At 39.5% G+C, this 24,868-nt stretch overlaps 1 protein-coding gene across 1 annotated transcript in view; it reads right to left on the reverse strand.

Annotated features, from left to right (window-relative positions):
- The window catches only part of ERICH3 (glutamate rich 3), a 73,886-nt gene extending 55,105 nt beyond the window's left edge, over nucleotides 1–18,781 (reverse strand). The window contains exons 1-2 of the mRNA XM_081325819.1: nucleotides 18,589–18,781; nucleotides 9,325–9,418 (exon numbers count right to left, since the gene is read on the reverse strand). Of these exons, the coding sequence (XP_081181945.1) occupies nucleotides 9,325–9,418; nucleotides 18,589–18,608 (114 nt within the window). The 5' untranslated portion in view covers nucleotides 18,609–18,781. The remainder of the gene's footprint in view (nucleotides 1–9,324; nucleotides 9,419–18,588) is intronic.
- Between the last annotated feature and the right edge of the window lie 6,087 nt (nucleotides 18,782–24,868).

Genomic DNA, 24,868 nt, shown 5'->3' on the forward strand with positions numbered 1-24,868 from the left:
AATTTACAATTAGAGATGATCAAACCGTTAAAGGAACTGTTCCAGACAATCCAGAGGGGGGGAAAGGTGCCACCGTCTTGGAGAACAGCTTTTATCTCTTTGATTCCGAAGGAAGACCAAGATGCTACTCAAGTTAAAAATTATAGACCGATATCGCTTTTAAACACAGATTACAAGATATTTGCTAAGGTTTTGGCTAATAGACTGATGAGGGTTCTGCAACAGGTGATTCATGGGGATCAAACAGGGTTTATTAGTGGTAGGCAAATGAAAAATAATGTGAGGCATATAGTTGATGTGTTAGAGTTTTTGGAAAGGAACAACCAGATTGCTGCGGTGCTAATTTTTTTAGATGCTGAAAAAGCTTTTGACCAATTGAATTGGAAATTTTTGTTGAAAGTTTTAGATAAAATGGATTTTGGGGAAAATTTTTTACAACCGATTAGGGCATTATATCAAAAACAAACTGCCCGAATTATAGTTAATAATAGCTTGACAGAAGCATGTAATATTGAGAAGGGCACAAGGCAAGGGTGTCCGTTATCGCCCTTGTTATTTGTGTTAACATTAGAGATATTATTGGTTAAAATTCGGAATTCGGAAAAAATTAAGGGGATTCAAATTGGAGATCAGGACTACAGATTGAGAGCATTCGCAGACGATCTGGTTGTTACAGTGACCCAGCCAGAGTACTCTGTTGTGGACCTGATGGAGATAATAACACAATATGGGAAGGTTTCTGGATTTAAGGTTAATGTACAAAAAACAAAAATTTTGGCCAAAAATATGACAACGCCGCAAAAGGCCCTTTTAGAAGGATTAACTGGATTTGAGATTGTTAAAAGGGTTAAATATTTGGGGGTGATTTTGTCGCCCTCTAATACAAAGCTATATAAAAATAATTATGAAAAATTATGGGGGGAAATTCAAAAAGAATTGGAGAGCTGGAAAAAATTGCAATTGTCTTTGTTGGGACGGATTGCAGCAGTAAAAATGAATGTCCTGCCTAAATTTTTATTTTTATTTCAAATGATACCGATTCTTAAGAAAGATTCTAATCTGGAGGAATGGCAGCGAGGTATCAATAAATTTGTGTGGGCAGGGAAAAAACCACGAGTTAAACTTAAGATTATGCAGGATACTCGTGAGAGAGGTGGCCTTAAATTGCCTAATTTTAAATTATATTATGAAGCTGCTGCATTAGTAGGAATAAGTGACTGGATTAATTTGACGCAAGGGAGGTTATTAAATCTTGAGGGCCACGATTTGTTGTTTGGCTGGCATGCATATTTGTTGTATGATAAGAAGGTAGACAATGTGTTTAGGGTGCATATTTTAAGACAGGCATTGCTGAGAGTTTGGAAGAAGTACAGACATAAGTTAAGTTGCAAGATACCATTGTGGGCAATTCCAAAACACGCAATAGAAAATATACATGCTGGCTTCAAACATGATTTGACTACGTACAAGGAGATTCTCAGTTTGGAAAGAAACGTTTGGTGTTTGAAATCATATAGCCTCTTGCGAGAAGAGAAGGTTGTTCAAAATTGGTTTCAATATACTCAGTTACGGGCCAGGTGGAAAGAAGACCAGAAAAATGGATTTACAATGACTGATGAAAATTTGATAAAGCAAATTAGGAATCAGGGACCAGCACATATCAAACGGATATATCTTGTATTGATAGAGATTGACTCAGAAACAGAGCTTGTTAAGGATTGTATGATAAAATGGGCCCAAAATATTCAGGAAGTTATCACAATGGACACGTGGGAAAAGATTTGGGTGAGGAACGTAAAATTTACACAAGCTCAAAATTTAAGAGAGAATTTTTACAAAATGTTTTATAGATGGCATTTAGATCCTAAAAAGCTTGCAAGTATGTATCCGAATTATCAGCCTAAATGTTGGAGGTGCGGTGATGAAGATGCAACATATTTTCACATATGGTGGACTTGTAAAAAGGTTAAGGCTTTTTGGATAAAAGTCTGGTGGAACATGCAGAAGATTTTTAAACAGAGGTTAAAGTTTTGTCCGCAATTTTTTTTGTTGGGAATAATTACAGATGCCACAGTTGTGGACACCAAGTTGATGTTGAATTTAATTACGGCGGCAAGACTTTTGATAGGCCAATACTGGAAGAAAGAGGAACTGCCGACCATAGAGGAGTGGACTTTAAAGGTTTCCGACCTGGCAGAGATGGCGAAGATTTCGGCCTATTTGAAAGATCACTCGCAAGAACGCTATATTATGGAATGGAGAAAATGGATTGATTTTATCCAGAACAAGTATAGGGTTAAGAAGTTTTATGTAGCATTTGAATAAGTCTTCTTTCGTTTTTTTTTTCTTTTATTATCTTAGTTTCTTTTTATACATATTCAATATTATTATTATTTGTTTTATCTTATATAAGCTAGAGAGTGATGGATTTTAGAGTTTATAATTGTTAGTATATGATTGTTTATGATTGTTTTTTATATATATACCTTGTATTTAGCTCTGGGAAGTCGGGGGGGGAGGGGGGGAGGGGGGGAGGTAGGAAGGGGGGAGGAGGGAGGGGGAAGGGGGGATTCTTAAAGGAAAACTGTATTTTAAAACTCTTCAATAAAAAAAAAAAGAAACAGTACTAGTGTATTAAATTTACTGTATGTAGAATAGTTTTGATCATGTTAGAAAGGTGAGACTTAGTGGCGCAGTGGTTAGAATGCAGTACTGCAGGCTAACTCACTGCTCAATCAAGGAGTTCGATCCTGACTGGCTCAAAGTTGACTCAGCCTTCTATCCTCCGAGGTTGGTAAAGTGAGGACCCAGATTGCTGGGGTCAATATGCTGACTCTGTAAACTGCTTAGAGAGGGCTGTGAAGCACTGTGAAGCGGTATATAAGTCTAAGCCCTATTGCTATTGTTTGCGGACATAATGTACATGGAAGACCAGAATACAAATAGTCCTCAACTTATGCTCAGTCACTAAATCACCGTTCAAAGTTATGATGGAACACCCCCGCCCCCCCACAACACACCTGGTTCCAAAGTTCCGACAGCTGGGCCTCCCCTACAGCCATTTGAAGTGTCCCGCAGTCACATGATCACAATTTACAATGATTTTGCTGAAAACCTTCCAGTTTTTGGCAACCCCGCCATAAAGCAAACAATGGGTTCACTTAATGACTGTGCCCTTTGCTTAACCAACACTGCAAAAAAGGTCATAAAATCACATCATTCATGTGATTACTCACTATATGACTGTCATGACGTATGGCCATAATAGGCAGACTCCATTATGGTCATAAGTTGAGGACTACCTGTATTTGTAATTTGGACTTCAAAAGGGGCTTTTCCTTCCACCCACCCATTTGAGAGCACATTTGCAGACGGAGCAGCCGCGCGTCTGGAACCAAGCCCCGCCCAGGAGGCGGTCAGCCAGGTGGGCTCGGAAGACGCGCTGGAGAGGCGGGCTTTGGGCGGCCATGCTGAGGCCGGCTGGCGAGGGCCGCTGCGTGGTCTGAGGGCGAGAGGGGCGCCAGGCCTGCCGGAAGTCCCCAGAAGTTCCTGGAACGGGCTGGCAGGCACGCTCTTCCCCGGCCCACCGGAAGTCCCCCAAACCTGGAACTGCCTGGCGGCCGGGAGTCCGTCGGCCTGGTCACTGGCGAGCTGGCCCGCGGCTAGGGCCGGGGCCCAGGAACAGGTAGCCGGGTGCGGGTGGGGGGAAGGAAAGCCGGGCGCGGGCTTCTGCGGCTGGTTGCGAGGCCAGATGCGGGTGTCTGCCGGGAGACATAGCGGGTAGCAGGGCATGCTCTGCTTATGCTCAGATGCCGCTTGGGTGAGGGGGAGGGGCTTCCTGCCACTCCTGGGGTCTGGCATTTGCAAGGGGGAGGGGAAGGGGCTTAGAGGCTCTTGGGGGTGGGAAGGGAGAGTCACGATGGAGGGGGGACTGGACTAAGGAGGCTTGAAGTTGCTTTGCAAGAATGGGGACGCTCGACTGATTTATGTTTTTTTTCCGGCGTATAAGACGACCCCCCAACTTTTGAGATTTTCATGGGTTCAAAAGTCGTCTTATACGCCGGAAAATACGGTAATAGTTTTATTAAACGTTACATTTTTTAAAAAAAGCTAATACAAAGTAAAACATAAAAGAAGAAAAAATGCAGAAAAGAATAGAAAAAATAATAATACAGTAAATAAAAAGTTAAGAAATATATAAAGAAATGACTTCCCCTTTCATCACAACAAGTATAATCCATTTAAGTAACTTACCCCTTCTCTAAAAATACAACCAATGATCTCTTATTCCCATATCTCATCTCTTATCTACAGTATAAATGAATCCTTAAATCCCAGGTCAGCAGAAACTCATTAAGGATTGTCAAAGATAACAGCATATCTATTTTAACCTGAGAAGATGGACAGAAAAATCTGAGGATGTTTAATATTCTAGAAAGGCAGTGGGCAGTGAGGAAAGAATGTTAAAGGAAGTAAAAAAGAATGTGTTTGTGCCTGCTTTGTTATATGTTATATGGTAGCTGGGAGTTGGATGATCAGAAAAAAGCATATTGAATATAAGTTGAATACAGTAGGAACATAAGTGGTGAGTAATAAAACAAAAAGGCCACCAGCACTGACACGGCAAACCACCTGTATACAAAGAGAAGAACAAACTCTCTTCTAGCCCTGATGATTTTACCTAGTATGGTAATGAAACGTCTGCAAGAAAACAACCAAGCTCAAAGAACATCGAGGACCCTGAGTTCAACCCTGAGCTACAAATGTTCTCTTCTACTGGTAAACTAAAAAGAACATCAAGAAAAAATGGGCACTGGACAAATGTGTATCAAGTATACAAGTGAGTGACCACTACGAAACAATTTAGGTAGCTTAATTATAGACAGAGACTGAATGATCATCAAATTGCAAATAAATTTATTAAGAAAGAATGGGTCAAAAAGAAGACTGGATCACATTGGTGAGATCCTCAAAAAGAGACAGTGAGGCGTTTAAATAACAAAAGGCAAGATGTGAAGCAGGAGCAACAGATGTGCTGGAAGCAAGACATTTTGTAGATTCAGAAAGATACAGAAAGCATAGTCAGATAGGTTGGCCTAAACTAGGTTTATTCCTTTTCTTATTTCATATCTTTTGTTTCCTTGGATTTCTAGTTTATACTTCTTTTTGTTCTTTGCCTACTGTTGTTTACCCCCAAACTAAAAATACTGTTGCATGACGGCTATGTATCTATGTATGTGCATAAACATGTACAAAAATCTACTGTTCAATGCTTCATGTTCCCACTTTCTAGGCTTTCTTGAATAAAATGGGAGGCAAAGTTTTTTTAAAAAATGGGCCTTTTCTGATATCGGAAAGTATGATCTGCTCACGGTAAATACGGCAGGTGATTAAGGGAATGGAGGAGAAATATGTTACTTCAAGAAGCCAACGAAGTTAGTTCCCTGTCTACAGACACGCACATTCTTTACTGAATGTTGCATTACTGACACAGATGAGCATAGCACAATCCTTCAACTAAAATTCTAACTTGATTGTGATTTTGGCTTAAGGCTGTTTTTCTCAGAGAAAGTTAAGATCACTTAACTTTATGAACAAGCAGAAATGGCAATATAAAGCAAAAAAGAAAAAAAATAGCCCAAATCCTTCCACTAAATACCTGTAGAGGATTATAATATAAGGGCAAGACAGTACAATAGAATGGATATTCCAGATGGATCTATTTTTGTACTTCTTTCCTGCACTATTAGGCATGTAATGAAACACGGGCTTTCTAGGATGTGCAGCAACACATTTATTAACCTTTTAAGGTCCACAGAGAGTCATGGTCTAAAGGTATACAGAGAAGCAATTCTAGAGCCCTTTCAGACAAGCAACTGAGTGGATTAAGATGGTGTGAAAGTGCCCTCTACTGGTAAGAAGTACATTTGGCTGGTGGGGGAGGGAATATCATAAAAACAGATCAAACCAAAGATCTAACTAATCCAGCCCCAAGCAGGGCAGAAGTGCAAATAGCATCTTCTCATTTATGTTCCCCAGCAACCAGTGCTGACAGGCATTTTGTCACTGGTATTGAAGGGAATACAAACAGCATCATGATTGGATTAGCTCCCATGTATTTGTCCAATTTACCAATGTGGTAGTAATGGCTACAAAGGTTGAACTGGGAATCAAATATGTAGGTTCAAGTCTCCGCTCAATCCTGAAGCTCACTGGATGACACTGACCTTAACACACTCTCTGTCCAATCTACCTCCCAGCGTAGCTGTTTGGAGGATAAAAATGAGGGCGAGTTTCTTAAAGAAAAGGCAGGATATAAATGAAATAAATCAATAAAGCCAGCCAAGTTTGTGGCTACTATTTCATCATCCTGGAAAGTCAGACTTACGCTATTGAAAGTTTAGGTGATTAGATTTTGGATCTGCTGAATTGAAAGCATAAGTCATTTCTCTATGCTTCTCAGGCTGCTTTAGATATTTTTCCTTCCACAGATTTGAAGGAGAAAGACATTTGTAAAATAGCCCAATTGGTCAGAAAAAAAGGAAAATAGTCAACCCATTTGGCTTTTATGTCTGCAGGCTAAGCTCTGCATGTCAAAGAGCATTCTACAAGAGATTGCAGGAGATTCTACTTTTTTGAGACATTCTCTAATTCATCTGTAATTCTGTAGTAAATCTATAATAAATCTGTAACAATCTGTAATAATTAGTCAGTAATTCATCTCTATTTCACCTTAAGGTAAAGGTAAAGGTTCCCCCGCACATGCGTGCTAGTCGTTTCCAACTCTAGGGGCCGGTGCTCATCTCCATTTCAAAGCCGAAGAGCCAGCACTTGTCCGAGGACGTCTCCGTGGTCATGTGGCCAGCATGACTAGACGCCAAAGGCGCACGGAACGCTGTTACCTTCCCACCGTAGTGGTCCCTATTTTTCTACTTGCATTTTTACGTGCTTTCGAACTGCTAGGTTGGCAGAAGCTAGGACGAGTAACAGGCGCTCACTCTGTTACGCAGCACTTGGGATTCGACCCGCCAAACTGCCGACCATCTGATCGACAAGCTCAGTGTCCTAACCCACTGAGCCACCATGTCCCTAATTCACCTTTACTCATTATTAAATGCACAGACCTTAGTTCACTAATCCTACTCATTAAATTCAACAGGTCTAATATTGGAGTGTGAGTAAATTATCATGTTGTTAATGCAACTGGAGTACTTCATTCAAGGACATATTTTTGCAGTGTCCTAATGTTACTCTGTTTTGGGAAGAAGTAATTTACAGGTATTAATTTGATTTTGAAATAGTTTACTATTTTTGTATGTACATGTTCTTTTGAACTACATATTTGCAACATGGGAATTGACAGCTGGACAACAAAAATGGATTCTCCATGCCCTCATTAATGCCAAGAGATTAGTTCTTCAACATTAGAAAGGTAAATTTATAGCTCCAATTATTTAATAAATTGAACCTGATGTTACGTTCACCCTATGAATGAATTGCCTACAGTCACAGATTATGCATGAACGATTACAATGAATTGTAAAACAATTCTAGTGAAATGGTTACATAAAGAATTTCATATGTATGCATGAGAAACATACATACATTCATATGTATGCATGAGAAACATACATACATACATAAAAAGGTAAAGGTAAAGGTTCCCCCGCACATGCGTGCTAGTCGTTTCCGACTCTAGGGGCCGGTGCTCATCTCCGTTTCATAGCCGAAGAGCCAGCGCTTGTCCGAGGACGTCTCCGTGGTCATGTGGCCGGCATGACTAGACGCCAAAGGCGCACGGAACACTGTTACCTTCCCACCATAGTGGTCCCTATTTTTCTACTTGCATTTTTACGTGCTTTTGAACTGCTAGGTTGGCAGAAGCTGAGACGAGTAACAGGCGCTCACTCTGTTACGCGGCACTCGGGATTCGACCCGCCAAACTGCCGACCTTCTGATCGACAAGCTCAGCGTCCTAACCCACTGAGCCACCGCGTCCCTACATACATACATACACACACACAATTTATCTTGCATTGTTTGTGCTTTTGTTTTTTTGAATTTTTTCTCAGTCTTTTCTCTGTTTTATTAAATAAATTAAGCAAAAGCAAATATATAATATTTGAGTAGTCATTATTTCTATTCATTGTTCCTGTTCCATGGTACATAGTTGAAATACTTGAATCTGACATCTCTGCTTTTTAATGGTAGATGTCCCACTTATCCTCCATTTTGGCACAAAAGGCAGCACCTGCCAATGACAATAGGTGTGTTTTAAAGATGGGCAGGTTTTGGTCAAATGAGATTTCTAGGTGAAATTATGAAAGTGTCATCAATGGTACAATGACATGATGTACACATTGTCATTTGATGCCACTGTGGCTTATAACAGACATCTATGGATACAAGCTATTGTGTGAGAAACAGACTGTACCCCAAAATGAAATGTGACATCAGAGCCCAATATGACATCAGACTGTTTTCTCAGAGGTGGGGACTGTTCTTAGGAACACTAAAATCAATGTAGTTGTATTATTCCAACAGAAATAACAGGCAACAGCAATACCAGTGATAGAATCTCTAGGTTTCTATTCTGTTTCCAAAGTTACTCATTATTTAATTCCTATTAAAATAACCTTGCAAATAACTAGTTGAACCTCATTTCTTCCTTAGGCTTTTTCAGGTTATCCACTATCTCAGATAACACTATGTCATGACTCACTTTACAGATCACATATATAGTATGCATACATATATACAAAAGTACATATTCTTACCTTTGTGAAAATATGTGAGAATTCCCATACAGCACGATCTTATGAAGGCTTACTCAGAAGTAAGTCCCACAAAATTTAGTTGGACACTCCTTAGGAAATGAACTTAGGGCCACAACCTTTATGTATATTGGTTGCTATATTATGCTGTCACCTTAATTGGTAACTTTGGGTGTTGTCACAATGATTTATGACAACTGTAATAAAAGTGCATTGGCATGCATTTTCAATACAGGTATGGCCTGAGGGTTTGGCTAGATTTGATTAAAATAACAAGTCTATTTTTAATATGTTTTAGAGAAGAGGCATGAAACAAGGAAACAGGAAAAAATCTTCAGTCATTACCTGATTATAGTTTTGGACAAAGGACTTTAGTTTAAATTATTATACAGCTAACCCTTTGGATAATGCAGAGCCAGTCACTTTCTCTTAGTCTAACCAACTTCACAAGGTATAAGAGTGGAAGAAATCATAACTGTCTTCTTAAAACTCCTTAAGAGAAAGCTGGCGAGATAAATCTAGAGAAACTAAGAAATATTTGCATACCTACCAGTCCTGACCTCCGCAGATGACGTCTTATCCTGGTGTTGCTGAAATACCCTGTAAGATGCTTGTCTGTTAAACTGTTGTAATTTGCAAGGTATCTGAAATGAACATACCAGCATAGTATGAGAAAATAGTTTTTTTTTTAAAAAAATAGAAAATTAAAGGGATCCACAATAGCATAGATGTCAAGAATTTTTTTTCCAGAATTCTGAGTGGCTCTGCCCAAGCCTAGAATCCTGCTAAACTGAAGTATACTTTCAGTCATCTGCAACTTATTGATGTGCTGGATAGAAAAGATGAGAGTCCCAATCTCTTCTGTCTAATAGGGGTCAAGCTAGGAAAGGTCCTCTATAATTTGATGAGGCTATTGTGTTTAATATAAATACTCCTGCATTGGCTATTAGCTATTCCCAGCTTAGCTTGTTAGCTGAAACCTGTGAAAAATAATTACTAACAATAGTAGCAATAATTCATTGCTAACCTTTAAAACCCCTAAAATGACTGGGTGTAAGCTTTCTGATGTCCATATATATATATGGCATTTAAAACCATGTGTCTATATTGCTGTTTTCTGTGCTCCACAGAGACAAGAGAGAGACACAGAGAGAGAGAGACAGAGAGAGAGAGAGAGAGAGAGAGAGAGAGAGAGAGAGAGAGAGAGAGAGAGAGAGAGAGAGAGAGAGAGAGAGAGAGAGATTAAAGCAGTATCTCTTTTAAATACCAAGCCAACCAAGGAGATACCAGCACATCATAATAATATGATAAGCATCTCTATGGGCTGAGTCATCTTTTTTTCTGCTTTTTTTATTCTGCATTAATCCCATGCCTTTGAAACCAGATTACATCCTATCAGGATTTTTAACTTTAATAAACAAAATCACTCTGATGGTGAGAGGCAAAAGAAAAAAAAAGAATAAACTATTCCCTTTACAAAATCATTGACAAAGGCAAAAGAATTACAGGAAGTTTATTTTTGGTTTCACAATAATCCCACAGGTAGCCTACACGAGATAAATTAAACTTTAAACACATAATTTAGTTTGCTGTGTTATGCCTGGTGATTAAACACGGGTGCTATAGCAACTGTTTTATGTTACTTTCTTTATCCTGTTGTTTGCATTTGCATCTGAAACTGCCAGATTACAGTAATTATACCAAATATTGATTTAGTGTGCTTTGCTGGCTCTAGTGTTCTGCATGAATTGGAGGTGGGGGGGGGATTGCTTTACCCAATATCCCTTTACTTACTTCCTTCTCAGTATTTCATGGCCTACCTCACAAGCTAAAATGCAGGAGATTTATCCACTGTGATTCAACATTAGCTACTCTAAATCAGGAAAGAATAAGTCAAGCAAGGATTCAAGTCAAGGTTTCGGTCTTTATATTGAAAAGACTCATTACAAAAGACAAAAATTGCCTCTTCAGTGTATTAATGCTTGTAGTCTTAATCGTCCTAATTCAGAGTTAGAGAAAGAAGAAAATGAAGACATTAGTGTTTGTCAAAGAAAGACAGGAAGGAAGTGTTGCTGAAACAGAAAGCTTTTTTTTTAAGAAGATACGTATCAGTTTAGGCACTGTGTAAATGGTTCTTATAATCCCCTCAATTTCTTGTTTGACTGTTGCCATTGAACTCAAAGCCAGCAATTCACATGGAGGGTGACAACCTGTATGGAGTTAAAAGGAGGAGAATCAGAGCCAACAGATGCATTATGAATTTATGGAAACAGATTTTGGTAAAGACTGCTTTGCGAAACTAAACTTGGGAATTCTGGGAGTTTAGGCATTACAGCAGAGCAGAAATACTGTTCTGAAAGCATAATGAGGAATAGTCTTGGAAACTGAGTGAAAGGCTGATCTGGTTGCTGTCTAATCACAACCTTGTTCATATTTGATTCTTGGAAAGAAGCAAGGTCAGGCACTGGGTATTTATATTGGAAAGTAATAATGCACTTCAGAAAAATGAGGGCATGGGAGTCAGTGGCCTTATGGCTGGGTAAGACCATAAATTATCTTTCAGCATGAAAGAAAATGAAAATAATCCTGGCTGTTGATAGACCACAAGTACAAACTGAATGGACATATGGGGGGGGGGGGAATTGCAAAGATGATACCCAGCTAATCTGAGGCTGCAGATTCTTCAGGATTATGAAAAACAAACTAGCCAATTACATTACTCCTGTGAGCCAGCTGGTCAACTTATTGGCACGTCTTCACCTGGAAAGTCCTTGGTTCACTTTTCGAGATCAACAAAATGTCAAGAAAATTCAAGAGAAAAACTGGACATGCACAAGGGTCTACAGACGTAACAACTGCAACACAAGACTTCTAGCTTTGGTGGATAACTTCTAATCAGACCTGGCATTCAGCCCGTTTATTTGAAAAAATGAAGTAGTGGGGTAGTCCAGTTCATAGGAGAGCTTAACTCCTCGAACCAAATTAGTTTTTCTGACACTCAGAAACTCCAATACAATGGCAGATAATATGACATCACTGGCTGCCTGCCTAGATATAGTTTCCACCAACGTAATGAATTGTGTACCATTCACTCAAACATGCACAGATTACTGAAAACCTAAACTAGGCTTTCTTTTATAAGTGCTAATAGCAAACTATTGTGCAGGTATAATGTTTACACTGCTGGAATGAACAGAAGGGAACAACCCTCTTTCTAGTTACCTGTTCCTGACCATTAATGGAACACTATTTGTTTACCACAACCTTATTGATCATACCTGAGGATAAAAGTGGGGGGAAAAACATCTTTAGGTGAGGTGAGGGAAAACATGAAGATATTCACTAAGAAGGAACATGCTAATCAAGATCAAAAGCCCATTTCAATTCAATCTGCCTACCAAAGACATCATATGGGAAATAGCTCTCTCCAATGGTGTTCTTAATCATTATGGTTCAAGGCCATGCTGTTTGATTCTTAAGGCAGTATAACATCATTATGATGGCATCATTACCTTTATCCTTAATCTGTCTACACAATTAAAGCTGTCCAATTAAAGATGGTGATGCCCATTACTACATCATGTGGAAGTGAATTCCAGGGTTTATCTATGCTCTATGGGAAGAAATCCCTGCCATTTTCCAGTTCTGAGCGTTCTACCATTCAGCTTAGTTAGATGATTCAGGTAAATGTATTATGAACAAAGAGAACGTGTGGCCTTTTACTTTGAGGCAGCTAACAAAAGAAATATTTATTCTAAAAATATAAACTCACCTTAGCTACTTGACATTGTCTTGGTATAGCTAGAAGACACTCTCTTCTCTAGGATATGAACCAAGTGATTGCATGGACAACATGACTCAGTGGAGGCAAGAGAAATTATTATCATTAGTGATCTCTAGCATATGAGCACAATTTGGAAATAAACCTCTGTTTGGTTATCAATAACATACACTCGCAGATACAGAAATTTTATTATTCACATTAGAAAACTACAACATTACTTTTCGACATAGTCTCCATTCAAATTGAGGCACTTGTCATAACGTCTTACAAGGTTTGAAATTCCTTAGTAGTAATCGCTCGGCGCCAAATCTGAGCTATGGAGGGGTGATCAAAAGCATCCCAACAGAACTGCTTCAAAAATTCTTGAGTGTGTCTAGCGGTGTGCGGGCGAGCATTATCATGAACAAGCACCACACTGGAAGTCAGCATGCTCCGATGCTTGTTATGGATGGCTCATCTGAGTTTTCATTATGTTTCACAGTAGACTTCTGAATTGATGGTCAAACCATGCTCCAGGAACTTCACTAGCAGTACTCCTTTGGCATCTTCACATTTGGCAGGATTTTCTATAGCACCACGTCTGGTGTGGTTCATGATAATGCTCACCCACACACACCACTAGACGCACTCAAGAACTTTTGAAGTAGTTCCATTGGGCTGTTTTTGATAACCCCACCTATAGCTCAGATTTGGCGCCAGGTGACTACTACTAAGGAATTTCAAACCTTGTAAGGAGTTATGACAAGTGCCTCAATTTGAATGAAGTAATGTAGTTTTCTAATGTGTATAATAAAAGTTCTGTATCTGCAAGTGTCTGTCACTGATAACCAAACAGAGGTTTATTACTGAATTGCCCTCGTATTTTTTTTCCTTTTCCTTTGGAAAAGAGTGGAGACTGAGGCTAATTAATTTTCATGGTCTTCAGTTCTAAAAGTTTACATGAAGTGTTACCACCAGTGTTTGAAAAAGGGTTTCAGAACTCCAGTTGTGACAGAGTTCACACGACAAAACTAAACATCCGAAGTGCATGACTCCACGGTAGATGTATGTAGGTCTCTAAAATTGCTTAGTGTCCATCAGTCTACCCATGTACTTGAGCAACATGCTGATTCAACTGCACTCCCAAAAGCTAATTTCTCTCAAGCATGGTAACTGTATTGACTTGTCTTCTGCTGCATGAGTCCCAACACTCCCTTATTTATTGTATCCATAGTCAATGATGGAGGAGTTCTTTATTAATTACAAGTGGTCCTTTAATTACAAGTGGTCCTTTTCTACTAAACTTTTCACTTACAAAATTAAACACCTAAACAAATATTTCAAGGACGTTTATCAGGGACACTTCTGACCCTGACTCTTTCCCATTTTAAGTAGCCAAATATGGTGACATATATTAGGATTAAAAGGGCAAAATCAAAATCAAAAGTCACTATTGAAAGAGGCATTTTGAAATTCCCCATGAGCTAGCAAATGGCTGATCTTGGATGATAATACACTTTTATCTATTGATTTATCTTTTTTATTAACAAATTGTTTTATTCCCAATTGATTGGTATTAAAAAAAAAGTTAAAGGCTTGCAAAACTATGTTATTAGGTTAGGCCAGGGGTCTTCAAACTTGGCCCTTTTATGACTTGTGGACTTCAACTCCCAGAATTCCTCAGCCAGGCACGCTGGTTGAAGAATTCTGGGAGTTGAAGTCCACAAGTCATAAAAGGGCCAAGTTTGAAGACCCCTGGGTTAGGCTATTCTCAAGTAATACCTCCTTTTTTCAGCCACTATCCCTCTTCTTTGGAATCTTTGGAATAGCATTCCCCAAAAGAATCACTTAGCAATGAAATATGAATAACTTTTCCATCAGTTCTTGGAAAACACGGGTCATGAATCATTTTAATCATTTTTATGCTTTTTAAACTGTGTCTATTGTTCCTGGCCTGAAACTATGAGTAAGATACAATAGTACGATTTTTAATCTTATTTTATGACATAAGCCAAGGTAGCTGCTCAGAATCACTGACAAGATCAGTTAAATATTTCATGTAGGGGGAAAAAACCCTGTCCAGAAATAGCGATGGGTAAAAAAAAAAAACAAGGTGCAAGCCACAAAAATTACATGGTATCAATTGCTTACTGGATACAATTTAAAGTGTTGCTATTACATTCATTTTGAAAGGTTTAAGGGCAGCCTGTCGCATTACAACAGTCTTAAGATCTACAGGACAGGTCTCTTTGGAGATGCCTCTTGTTAGCAAAAGGCTGATCTTTGTGATATGAATCAAAATGTCCTCCCTTGCGTTGTTTCTGGCTAACGGAATGTACTCAAAGCTGGGTGTGTTAGTTCTCACACAGTAAGTGAAAAACAAATATGACCACTGCAGAAATAAAGGACAGATGGAAACAGACCAACGTATGCAAAATCAGAGGGCAAGATGTCCCCGCCATAGGGCATAAAGAAAAATGAAATGCAAAAGGCCTCAAGCTTTGTTTCTATAGGTTGGTGTTTCAATGATAGCACGTGCTGACATTATTATTTTTTTGGTTATGTTTTCTAACTTCCTTTTATCATAAGCTTTTGGAATTTTTATGATCTGGCTCCATTGTTTCAGTTCTGCTCGATTCGGTGAAATCTGTCATGGTGTTCAGCTCCCACGAAGTGATTAGAAAACCTGTAAAGGCACGTCGTTTTAGTCAGGATTTTAATTATTAAAGACTTCTAGAATGAAGGTTAATTTGAACTGTTTTTTTTTAATCTTCTATTTGTGTTTTCTAAATTTGGTCCATTTCCACGAATATTTATCGGAATAAGAAGATAGAGGAATCAATGGATATAGCAGGTGATATAGAAGAAAAATATGCCTCAGCAAATAATATGGCGATATTATGAGTAAGATACCCCCGACCTTCGCTCCTTCCGGCGCGATCTCAAAGCTTTCTTTTTCGAACAAGCTGGCCTGGTCTGACGGGATGGGGTTGGGTTTTTATAAATAGTTTTAATTTTAATATGTATTAATTTTATGGGCATAATGTTTAATGGCTTTTTAATTTTTGTATTCTATTTTTATTGTGTATTGCCCTGTTCACCGCCCTGAGTCCTTCGGGAGAAGGGCGGTATAAAAATTAAATTATTATTATTAAATACAATAGGACGGTTTTTAATCTTATTTTATGACATAGAAGCTGCTCAGAGTCGCTGACAATTGAAATGGTATGCAGACTGGTAAATAAAATATTTCATGTAGGAAAAAAACCTGTCCCCCCCCCCCCCATAAGCTGGAACTAAATGCCAGTTTCTGGGGGGGAAACATTATAAAATGCAGTACCATGATCATGGGGTGCTGGAAACAGTCATAAATGCACACCAGAGCACTCAAAATGGAATCACGTAACTGCAGGGAAGGCCTGGTATTGTAACTTCAGAACTGGGTCATAAGAAGCTTTGCGGGGTCTGTTTTAACTTTGATCAGAAGCATAAATCAAGAGCTACCTGTATTCATAAGACAGTTCACAAGTTTAGGCTCAGTCTCTGTTCGTAAAAACATCAAAAATACCTTCACTCAACAATCTGAAGTCTTTTTGTCCCATTAAAAAAAATGCTTTTGAAAGTTCTATGTTCCATTTGCAAATGAATTTTTTCTCCTCATTCTTTCGGACATGAAGTTTCTAACCTGGAGAAAGGGCACCAGGAGGTTTATGAATATATTATCTTCCAGAGACAAAACTGACAGGGTACTTGAAATGCAACCTCTGTGAAGCTATTACTCTGCCTAAAATTTAAAAATAAGTTGCTATGACAGAGGCGCTAATTAGTTAATCTGAATTAACTTTCACTGCGGGCTGGAAAAGATTCTGGAAGATGGAGAAGTTTAAAGGGCAAGAACATAGACATTCAGTGATTAAAGAAAGTTGCCAATTATAAATAGAAGGGTAGGTTCTGGTAGAAAAGTAGTTGGAAGACAGGTGTGAAGGAAGAAGGAACAAGGAAAAGGAAGCATAGATAAATTAATGAGAAGGTACTGAACAAATATTACTGTGGTTACAGTCAGGAGATCTTGCAGTGAGAAGGAAATTGAAATGCTAGAAGGATGATCTGAGAAGGGGAAAGGGCTAGTAGGTGGAGAAAACAATGACCGGAGGCGATGATGATAATGAGAGGAAAAACAAAGGAGGCCTACAGAAACTCTCATAACGAGCAAAGTCAGTAGCAAAGAAAGGTCTATCAGATGGGCATAAAAGCCACAGCAGAACTTCCCTTCCCTGGCCTAGCCTATTGGGACTACAATTTCTATCATTCCCAGTCACTGTGGCTTATGGCCATACTGATCGAGAACTGTAATCCAGATTCACAGGGACATCCATCATATTTTATTTATTTTATTTATTTATTTATTTATTTTAATTCTATTTATATCCCGCCCTTCTCCGAAGACTCAGGGCGGCTTACAATTTAAGCACAAACCAATGTGCTTAGCAATAGCCTTCATTCTATGTATATGCCTGCTTATTAGGGCTTTCATACACCCCCCCAAGCGGCATTATTACAAAGTCAGCTTATTGCCCCCAACAATCTGGGTCCATATTAAGCAAGACTGATGTATGCAACCTAAGGATTATTTACCTTTAATAATAATTACATAGGGCAGTTTTGTCCTATTGTGATTATTGCTTCTTACTGCATCAGTATTGACAATTGCTTCTATGATGCATTATTTTTCTGCATGGATGGACTTCTTATATGAGGAAGTATTTTAAGTAAAAAAAATAGTCTTCTGCTGCAGTCTGAAAGAGATAAGACTTGTACAGAAAAAAGACAGATCCTATGCTATTTTTTTCAGTTCATGAAAACAGAAATGTTTTACTCTCCCTCTATATTTGTGTACACATGCACTGATGGATTGCATGAGAAATGACAGTTTATGACTGATCTATATCTAGTATAAATAGTTTGAAAACTAAGGATTGATAAATCTAAATAAATGTAATTTTGATTTAGTGCAATATGTGGATCCTGCTATTATTTTTCAGTGTAATATTTGATTAAACTGCTAAGACACAGAGTTGTACACACATACACAAATACACACACTTTTTTTTTCCCATGATGAAATTCAGACTTTCTAGCCATCAGCACTTGGCCAGTTGTAAATTTACCGTATTAAAGTTGCTTCGTATTTCCTTAAAATTTGATTTCACAATCCCTCAAGAATTAATTAGAAAACTCTGTGTTACTATGAACATTCAACATCAAGGTTATTAACTTTCTAATGCATAAATCTTACAATGATTTAAGTTAGCTGCCTTTAGGTTTTGTATTAATTTAATTTTACTTGTTTTTCCCCTTCCGAAAGGTAATAAGTAGAAGTGATTGTATTAACTACAACAGGACAAGTTTTGCAATAAGACCAGCTCTTGAGCTGTTCACCTACTTTCTTAAAAAATGTATACCACGGTTCATTAAACAAACGAAAACTTCATCAGAGCAAGGGGATTTAGATTAGATTTTTTCCTCCTTGCTTGAAAGATTTCATTGATGAATTAGCAGGAGCTGCCAAATCTATATTCCAACAGGTTGTCCAAAATAAATAATGTAACCATTTCATTCTGAGATGCAATTTCTGCAGATTAAAATTATTTCTCCATGCTCCCTGCCACTCCATCATGCCTGAAGAAGATGGATGAGCTTCAGCCTAGTCAAAACCCTATGCTGTCCCAAACGTCAGACGCTAAACAGCATCTCCTTAACCTGGAATTTAGGGCAGGGCTGCCTACAACTCAAACTGCTGAAGTGACCTGTGTCGTCCACAGCCTGTTCACTTTTGCAAAGAAATGGCATTTTAATAACCAGGGGGAAAAAGGCTTCCTCTCTCTGAGGCACAGACAGAGGAGAAAAAAAGGGTGTTTTTTTTTTGTTTTCCAGAAAATGAATTCGTAACACAGCCACTAAGGAGATAAGATAGGCTGACAGCAACCCAAGAGATGACTCTTATCTCATCCCATCCACCCTCTCCCAAGTATTTGGAAGCTTCTCACTTACCCAAAATGGGGATGATTCATGATTACAGAATAGCTCTTTTTGGTGTGGGGAGGATGCACTGGAAACCCAAAGGGCACCTTTGGGGCGCTAACAGGCTGGATGCTTTTTTTTTTTAAATGAGAACCTTCATTCTCAGCGCTTGGAGACTGCGCTGCCTCGCCTCGCCTCGCTCCGCTCCAGAGCCCGGACCCAATTGATGCCCTGGAAAGGGGGGGGGAGCGAACCCGCACCTCACCTCGTCCCCGCCCCCCCCCCCGCTCCAGCCTCCTGCATCAACGCAGGTCTTCGCGTTGCTAAGAGAGGACCACGTGGTGATGCTTTGAAGGAGGTGGGTGCAAAGGTCTCCCTTGACCCAATGAATTGGGAGGCTGCCCGGGCTCTCCGCGCTGATAGGGGAAGCCGAGCTGCCCGTTTCTGCTCGGTTGGCGAGCCAGTTCCCCGGGCTCTTGTAACCCAACGCGGAGAAGTAGACGGGAGAGAGATAGAGAGAAGCGAGCTGCTTGTACTTGGGCAATGCTCCGACTTACTTGGCTTATACCAGGGGTAGGCAACCTCGGCTCTTTTAGGACTCATGGACTTCAACTCCCAGAATTCCTGAGTCAGCTATGCTGACTCAGGAATTCTGGGAGTTGAAGTCCATGAGTCCTAAAAGAGCCGAGGTTGCCTACCCCTGGCTTATTATACAAAGAGGTATTATTGTCAAACGCGAACGCTGATGGTGTTAGGATTCTCCCTGGCGGGGTTTGAAGTATGGTCCCTGAATATGGAAATGATTGGGATTTGCCACGGAAGGATCAAGGCCCGACGTGTCGTCAAGGGCTTGACTCTTCTAAACTCAGATCTCTGAAATCTGCGAGGAAGTGTCCACTGGCAGGGTGTAGCTTCCAGAGTCCCAGAGGAAGGTGGCCTGCCTCTCAGGTATTTGCATCTTAAAAAGCTAGAGAAGTGCAGTAAAGAGGCTGGAAAAGGAAGGATAGAAAACGGAAAACGCCGCATGCCCTTAAAATTCGGTTACCCTCTGGAGTAAGCAGACCAGAGACGACCCCCAAGCCCACCTTTCTTCTGACTGCAGCGCAAACGCTATTCTTTCGCCTGCTTTTAAAAATACGCTTTGTGGCCAGCTCCAGCATCTCTCCTTCAAGATAAAGTTTCAGTGCTAAACCCTTTTAGCTTAGTTTTTTTTATTTTAAAAAAAGCATTTGTAGGAAGGAGCATGGTTGAGATGGATAGGATCGCAAACATGGTAGAGGCTTTCCTTGCTGCTCGTGATGCTAGCTAGAACCAGAAGTGGTTGATGAATCCAGAGAGAATGAAGGGATTGTTTCTTGTGACTGAATATGCTGGCTGAAAAATTAAACAGTTGCATTCAGTTAATACTGGGATGGGACACCACTAGGAAATCTTAGATCTATAGGCCGGACAAAGAAGTTTTTTTAAAAAAAAATCCCATAAGTAGGAGAAAAACTTGTTCTATAGTGTTCTCAAGAAAACAACTGGGATTTCCATCTGGAGGGTATAGTTAATCCTCGATTTACAATAGTCCATTAAGTGACCATTCAAAGTTACAACAGAACTGAAAAATGGGACTTATGACCTTTTTTCATAGTTACGACCTTTGCAGCATCCCCATGATCATGTGTTCAAAATTCAGATGCTTGGCAGCAAATAATTCATATTTATGACCTTTGCTGTGTCCCGGGGGGGGTGTCAGGTGATCCCCTTTTGCGACCTTCTGACAAGCAAAGTCAATGGGGAAGCCAGATTCACTTAACAGCCAGGTTACTAAATTATCAACCGTAGTGGTTCACTTAACAGTGGTGGCAAGGAAAGTCATAAAATGGGGCAAAACTCACTTAACAAATGTCTCACTTAACAACAGAAATTTTGGGCTCAATTGTGGTCATATGTTGAGGACTACCTGTACCTTAAAAGGGGCTACTATTTAACATACATGAAGCAATGGCTACTTTGATGATTTTCAAAGCACTAAAACATGTCCATGATGAGACCTCTCTACTATTATTACTTCCGATAATTAAACAAAAAGTACACAGACTGATTGTTATGAATGCCAGGGACTGAAGAATGACTTTTTTAAATTGCCTAGTTAGCTCTAGTATGATGTGGTAATTAATTGTTGGACTACAAGGATACAGATTCAAGTCCAACCTCAGCCACTGAAGTTCACCGAGTGATTTTGGACTGGCCACCTCTTGGCATAATTCAGCTGAGCAGACCCACGTATACAGGGATTCCTTGTTTACTGACTGCCTCATGAAGCGATTGTTCAAACTTACAAACTTACACCACTACAGCTAGTCCATAGAACCAAAATTGAGCTCCAAATTGCCCCATTGTGTGACCTTTCTTGTCACAATTGTTAAGTAAATCTCTGAAATTATTACTTTAGTAACACAGTTGTGAAATGAATCTGGCTTCCCCGTTGACTTTGTGTGTCACAAACGGTGATCACATGACTTGCAATCATCATAAATACCCACTAGTTACCAAGTGTCTGAATTTTGATTATGTACAGTAACCATGGAGATGCTGCAATGGTTGTAAGTGTGAAAAATGGTCATGTCCCTTTTTTCAGTGTCGTCGTAACTTCGGTCACTAAATGAATTGTTGTAAGTTGAGGACTACCTCTTTCTTTCTTTCTTTCTTTCTTTCTTTAGTTTACTTTGCGACTAGTCCAGGGGTAGGCAACCTCAGCTCTTTTATGACTCAAGGACTTCAACTCCCAGCTGACTCAGGAATTCTGGGAGTTGAAGTCCATGAGTCATAAAAGAGCCGAGGTTGCCTACCCCTGGACTAGTCTTCACATTTACAGCCACTGCACTGTCCCATGGTCACGATTGCCATTTGTGTGATTTTTTAACCAGCTTGTGCCAGCAGAGTTAATGGAGAAGGTGGAAGTAAAACTGTAAGTCTCAATCACAATTGCTACTTAATGACCCTGTCACTCCACTTAACGACTGAAGGGGAACTAAGGGCATAAGCCTATTGCAGTCATGTGGTTTTTCCATTTAGCAACTGCAGTGTTTAGCAATTGAGTTGCCAATCACAATTGTGGTCATCAAGCAAGGACTACCTGGATAGACTTTGATTCCTCCGTTTAGCAAAAAAGCAAATCTTTTCTATAGTTTCTTTCTTAACTAGAATTTTAAAAAGACCTCTAGCAAGATTAAGTCTGACAATTCAAGTTCTTACTTAACATGGGATGTAGAGTAGACGTTTCCTGTGGGGTAAGGCATAATACATGCCTACTTGGAAACCAAGGTCAAAGGCGTATGTAATTAAGAATATAATTCATAAAGTGGAGACGCTGCAATTTGTCACATTGGTGAGTTGTGCAGCTATACAAATTTGATAAACAGCTCCCCAAAGTGTCTGACACACTTGAAATGGAGCAAGAATTCAGCTCTGCTCCTAGTTCTTCACATGCAGGCCCTTTATGTAACTAAGCAAGCTGCATTTCCAATCTGATCCACAAACGCTGGAATGCCTGCTTGTTAATGTCTTATTGACAAAAACTTCCATAGAAACTTGGTTTCAATCGCCAGAGAAGCCTATGCGCATTAAAATCTACCTTCGAAGGCTTCTCTAACTTAAATGCCTGTATACAATTAGAACGGAGAGATGTGCAGGTAGTCCTCAATTTACAACAATTCATTTAGTGACCATTCAAAGTTACAGTGGCACTGAAAAAAAAATGATCCATGACCATTTTTCACACCTAAGACCATTGCATCCTTCCCATGGTCACATGATCAAAACTTGGATAATTAGCAACTGGCATGTACTTATGACGGTTGCAGTGTCTTGGGGGTCATGTGATCACCTTTTGTGACCTTCTGACAAGCAAAGTCAATGGGGAACCCAGATTCATTTAACAACCATGTTAATTTAACAGCTGTGGTGATTCACTTAACAAATGTAGAAAGAAAGGTCGTAAAATGGGGCAAAACTTATTTAACTGTCTCACTTAGCAACAGAAATGTTGGGCTCAATTATGGTCGTAAGTCAAGGATTACTTGTGCAGCCTTAGAGGTGGAGCTCACATAATAGCCCATTTTCCTTTTCCATGTTGAAACATCCTTAACGGGTTTAACATAGATATAAAAAAATAATATTTTAATATCTAGATAAGAGGCCATTGGGATGCTGTCCCAAATGGCAAGAAAGAAGGAGAATATAAATGTATCAAATGCCACATCATAATGAAAGAGAATAACTGAGGCTGGAGTACAGGCAGTCCTTGACATACAACCAGAACAGAGCCATTGTATGTCATAAGGGTTGTAGTATGAGTCAGTCACACAACCCACGCAATTTTACAACCTTTTTTGTGGCGGTTGTCAATGGTTCGCTAGCTGAAAAGTGGAAGTGCTGGTTTTCAGCAAAAACACTGTAAAATGCAGTTGTCTGACCCCAACCGTCAGCACATCCAGCTCATGAATCCCCTTTTTCAAGTCGGTCATCACTTTGAATGGTTGCTAAGCGACCGGTCATAATTCAAGGGCTACCTGTAATATAGGTGGATCTTACCAGTTTTAGAAATGGCACTAAAATCACATGTATTTATAAGGTCAAAATGTCTACAGAGCAGGAATGGTCCGGCAGCCATTGCTACAAGCATGTTGTTTCTCAACACGATTATGCTGGTAGGACTTTTACGAATATTAGCTCAGCAATCACTGAATGACAAAGAAAGAATATTGGAGGACCAAGAATAAAAATACAAGTTGCATTTTGTGTACTTGGCAATATGGTTGAAAACAAAGAAATGGCATCCCTAAGAATAATGTTTTTTATTTATTTTTTTATTTTAATTCCATTTATATCCCGCCCTTCTCCAAAGACTCAGGGCGGCTTACAAGCTTAGCAGTAGCCTTCATTCTATGTATAAGCCTGCTTATTAGGGCTTTCACACACACCCCAGCAGCATTATTACAAAGTCAGCTTAATTGCCCCCAACAATCTGGGTCCTCATTTTACCTACCTCGGAAGGATGGAAGGCTGAGTCAACCTTGAGCCTGGTGGGATGTGAACCTGCACTAATTGCAGGCAGCTGGTGTTACTTAAGGAGGCATTAGCCCACTGCTCCACCACTGCAGTTGCTATGTTCCCCAATATCTGGTCAAAACAAATTATTTTTTTATAAATCACTTTTTTTCAAGTTCTATAAATTTTGCTCATGTGATGAAGAAAAGAATTAGCTAGAGAAAACACAGATTGTCAAACAAAACAGGATGTTTATCTTTATGGAAAAGTATGAAGCTGGCTTTTTTTTTATATCAGCATAAATTCGTCCTCCAGTCCAGACCTTGACACTTTTACTAAACTATATTAATCCAATAGCTTGTATGTCCTCCAAATACATTTATAGTATTGGTTTCAGTTTATTGCCTTCATAAAGTTCATATCAGCTCACTGAATTTCAGACTGGTTTGCTCATTCTTTCTGAAGGACGTTTATCACAGATCTTGCAAACAAAACATAACCTATTAAAAAAGGAAGGTCTCCCATAATTTCCATCTTCCATGAGAATCCCACATGCATCTCAAGTAGAGGGTGTAAAATTATATTCTGGCAAATGATGTTACAATTATTTCCCCCCTTCGGAGTGAAAAGTGATAGAAATGAAATGTGTTTAAAATAATACTCGTATGACACCTTCTGGTGGGAAGTCAATAAACTCTCATGATTACTTCAAAACCAATGAAAGGCCTCACCAACAGAAAATAGTCAGAACATCTCCACAGTGGTTTGAAAAATTATATGCATTTAAAATTATCTTTTCAGATGCTTTGGATTAGAATTCCAGTAATCCAAGGACTGGAATTTATAGAAACTTTAGTCCAGAATACTGTAATTTTCCTATCTCTGCCTTATATCATGCTTGCTTTCCATTGAAGCCCCTTATAAACAAATCAAGGGACATGGTGGCTCAGTGGGTTAGGACACTGAGCTTGTTGATCAGAAGGTCGGCAGTTTGGCGGGTCGAATCCCGAGTGCCGCGTAACAAACTGAGCGCCTGTTACTCGTCCCAGCTTCTGCCAACCTAGCAGTTCGAAAGCACGTAAAAATGCAAGTAGAAAAATAGGGACCACTACGGTGGGAAGGTAACAGCGTTCCGTGCGCCTTTGGCATCTAGTCATGCCGGCCACATGACCACGGAGTCATCCTCGGACAAGCACTGGCTCTTCGGCTTTGAAACGGAGATGAGCACCGACCCCTAGAGTTGGAAACGACTAGCACGCATGTGCGGGGGAAC

Source organism: Vipera berus (genome assembly GCF_964194415.1).
Source record: "Vipera berus genome assembly, chromosome: 3".
Lineage (NCBI taxonomy): Eukaryota > Metazoa > Chordata > Lepidosauria > Squamata > Viperidae > Vipera > Vipera berus.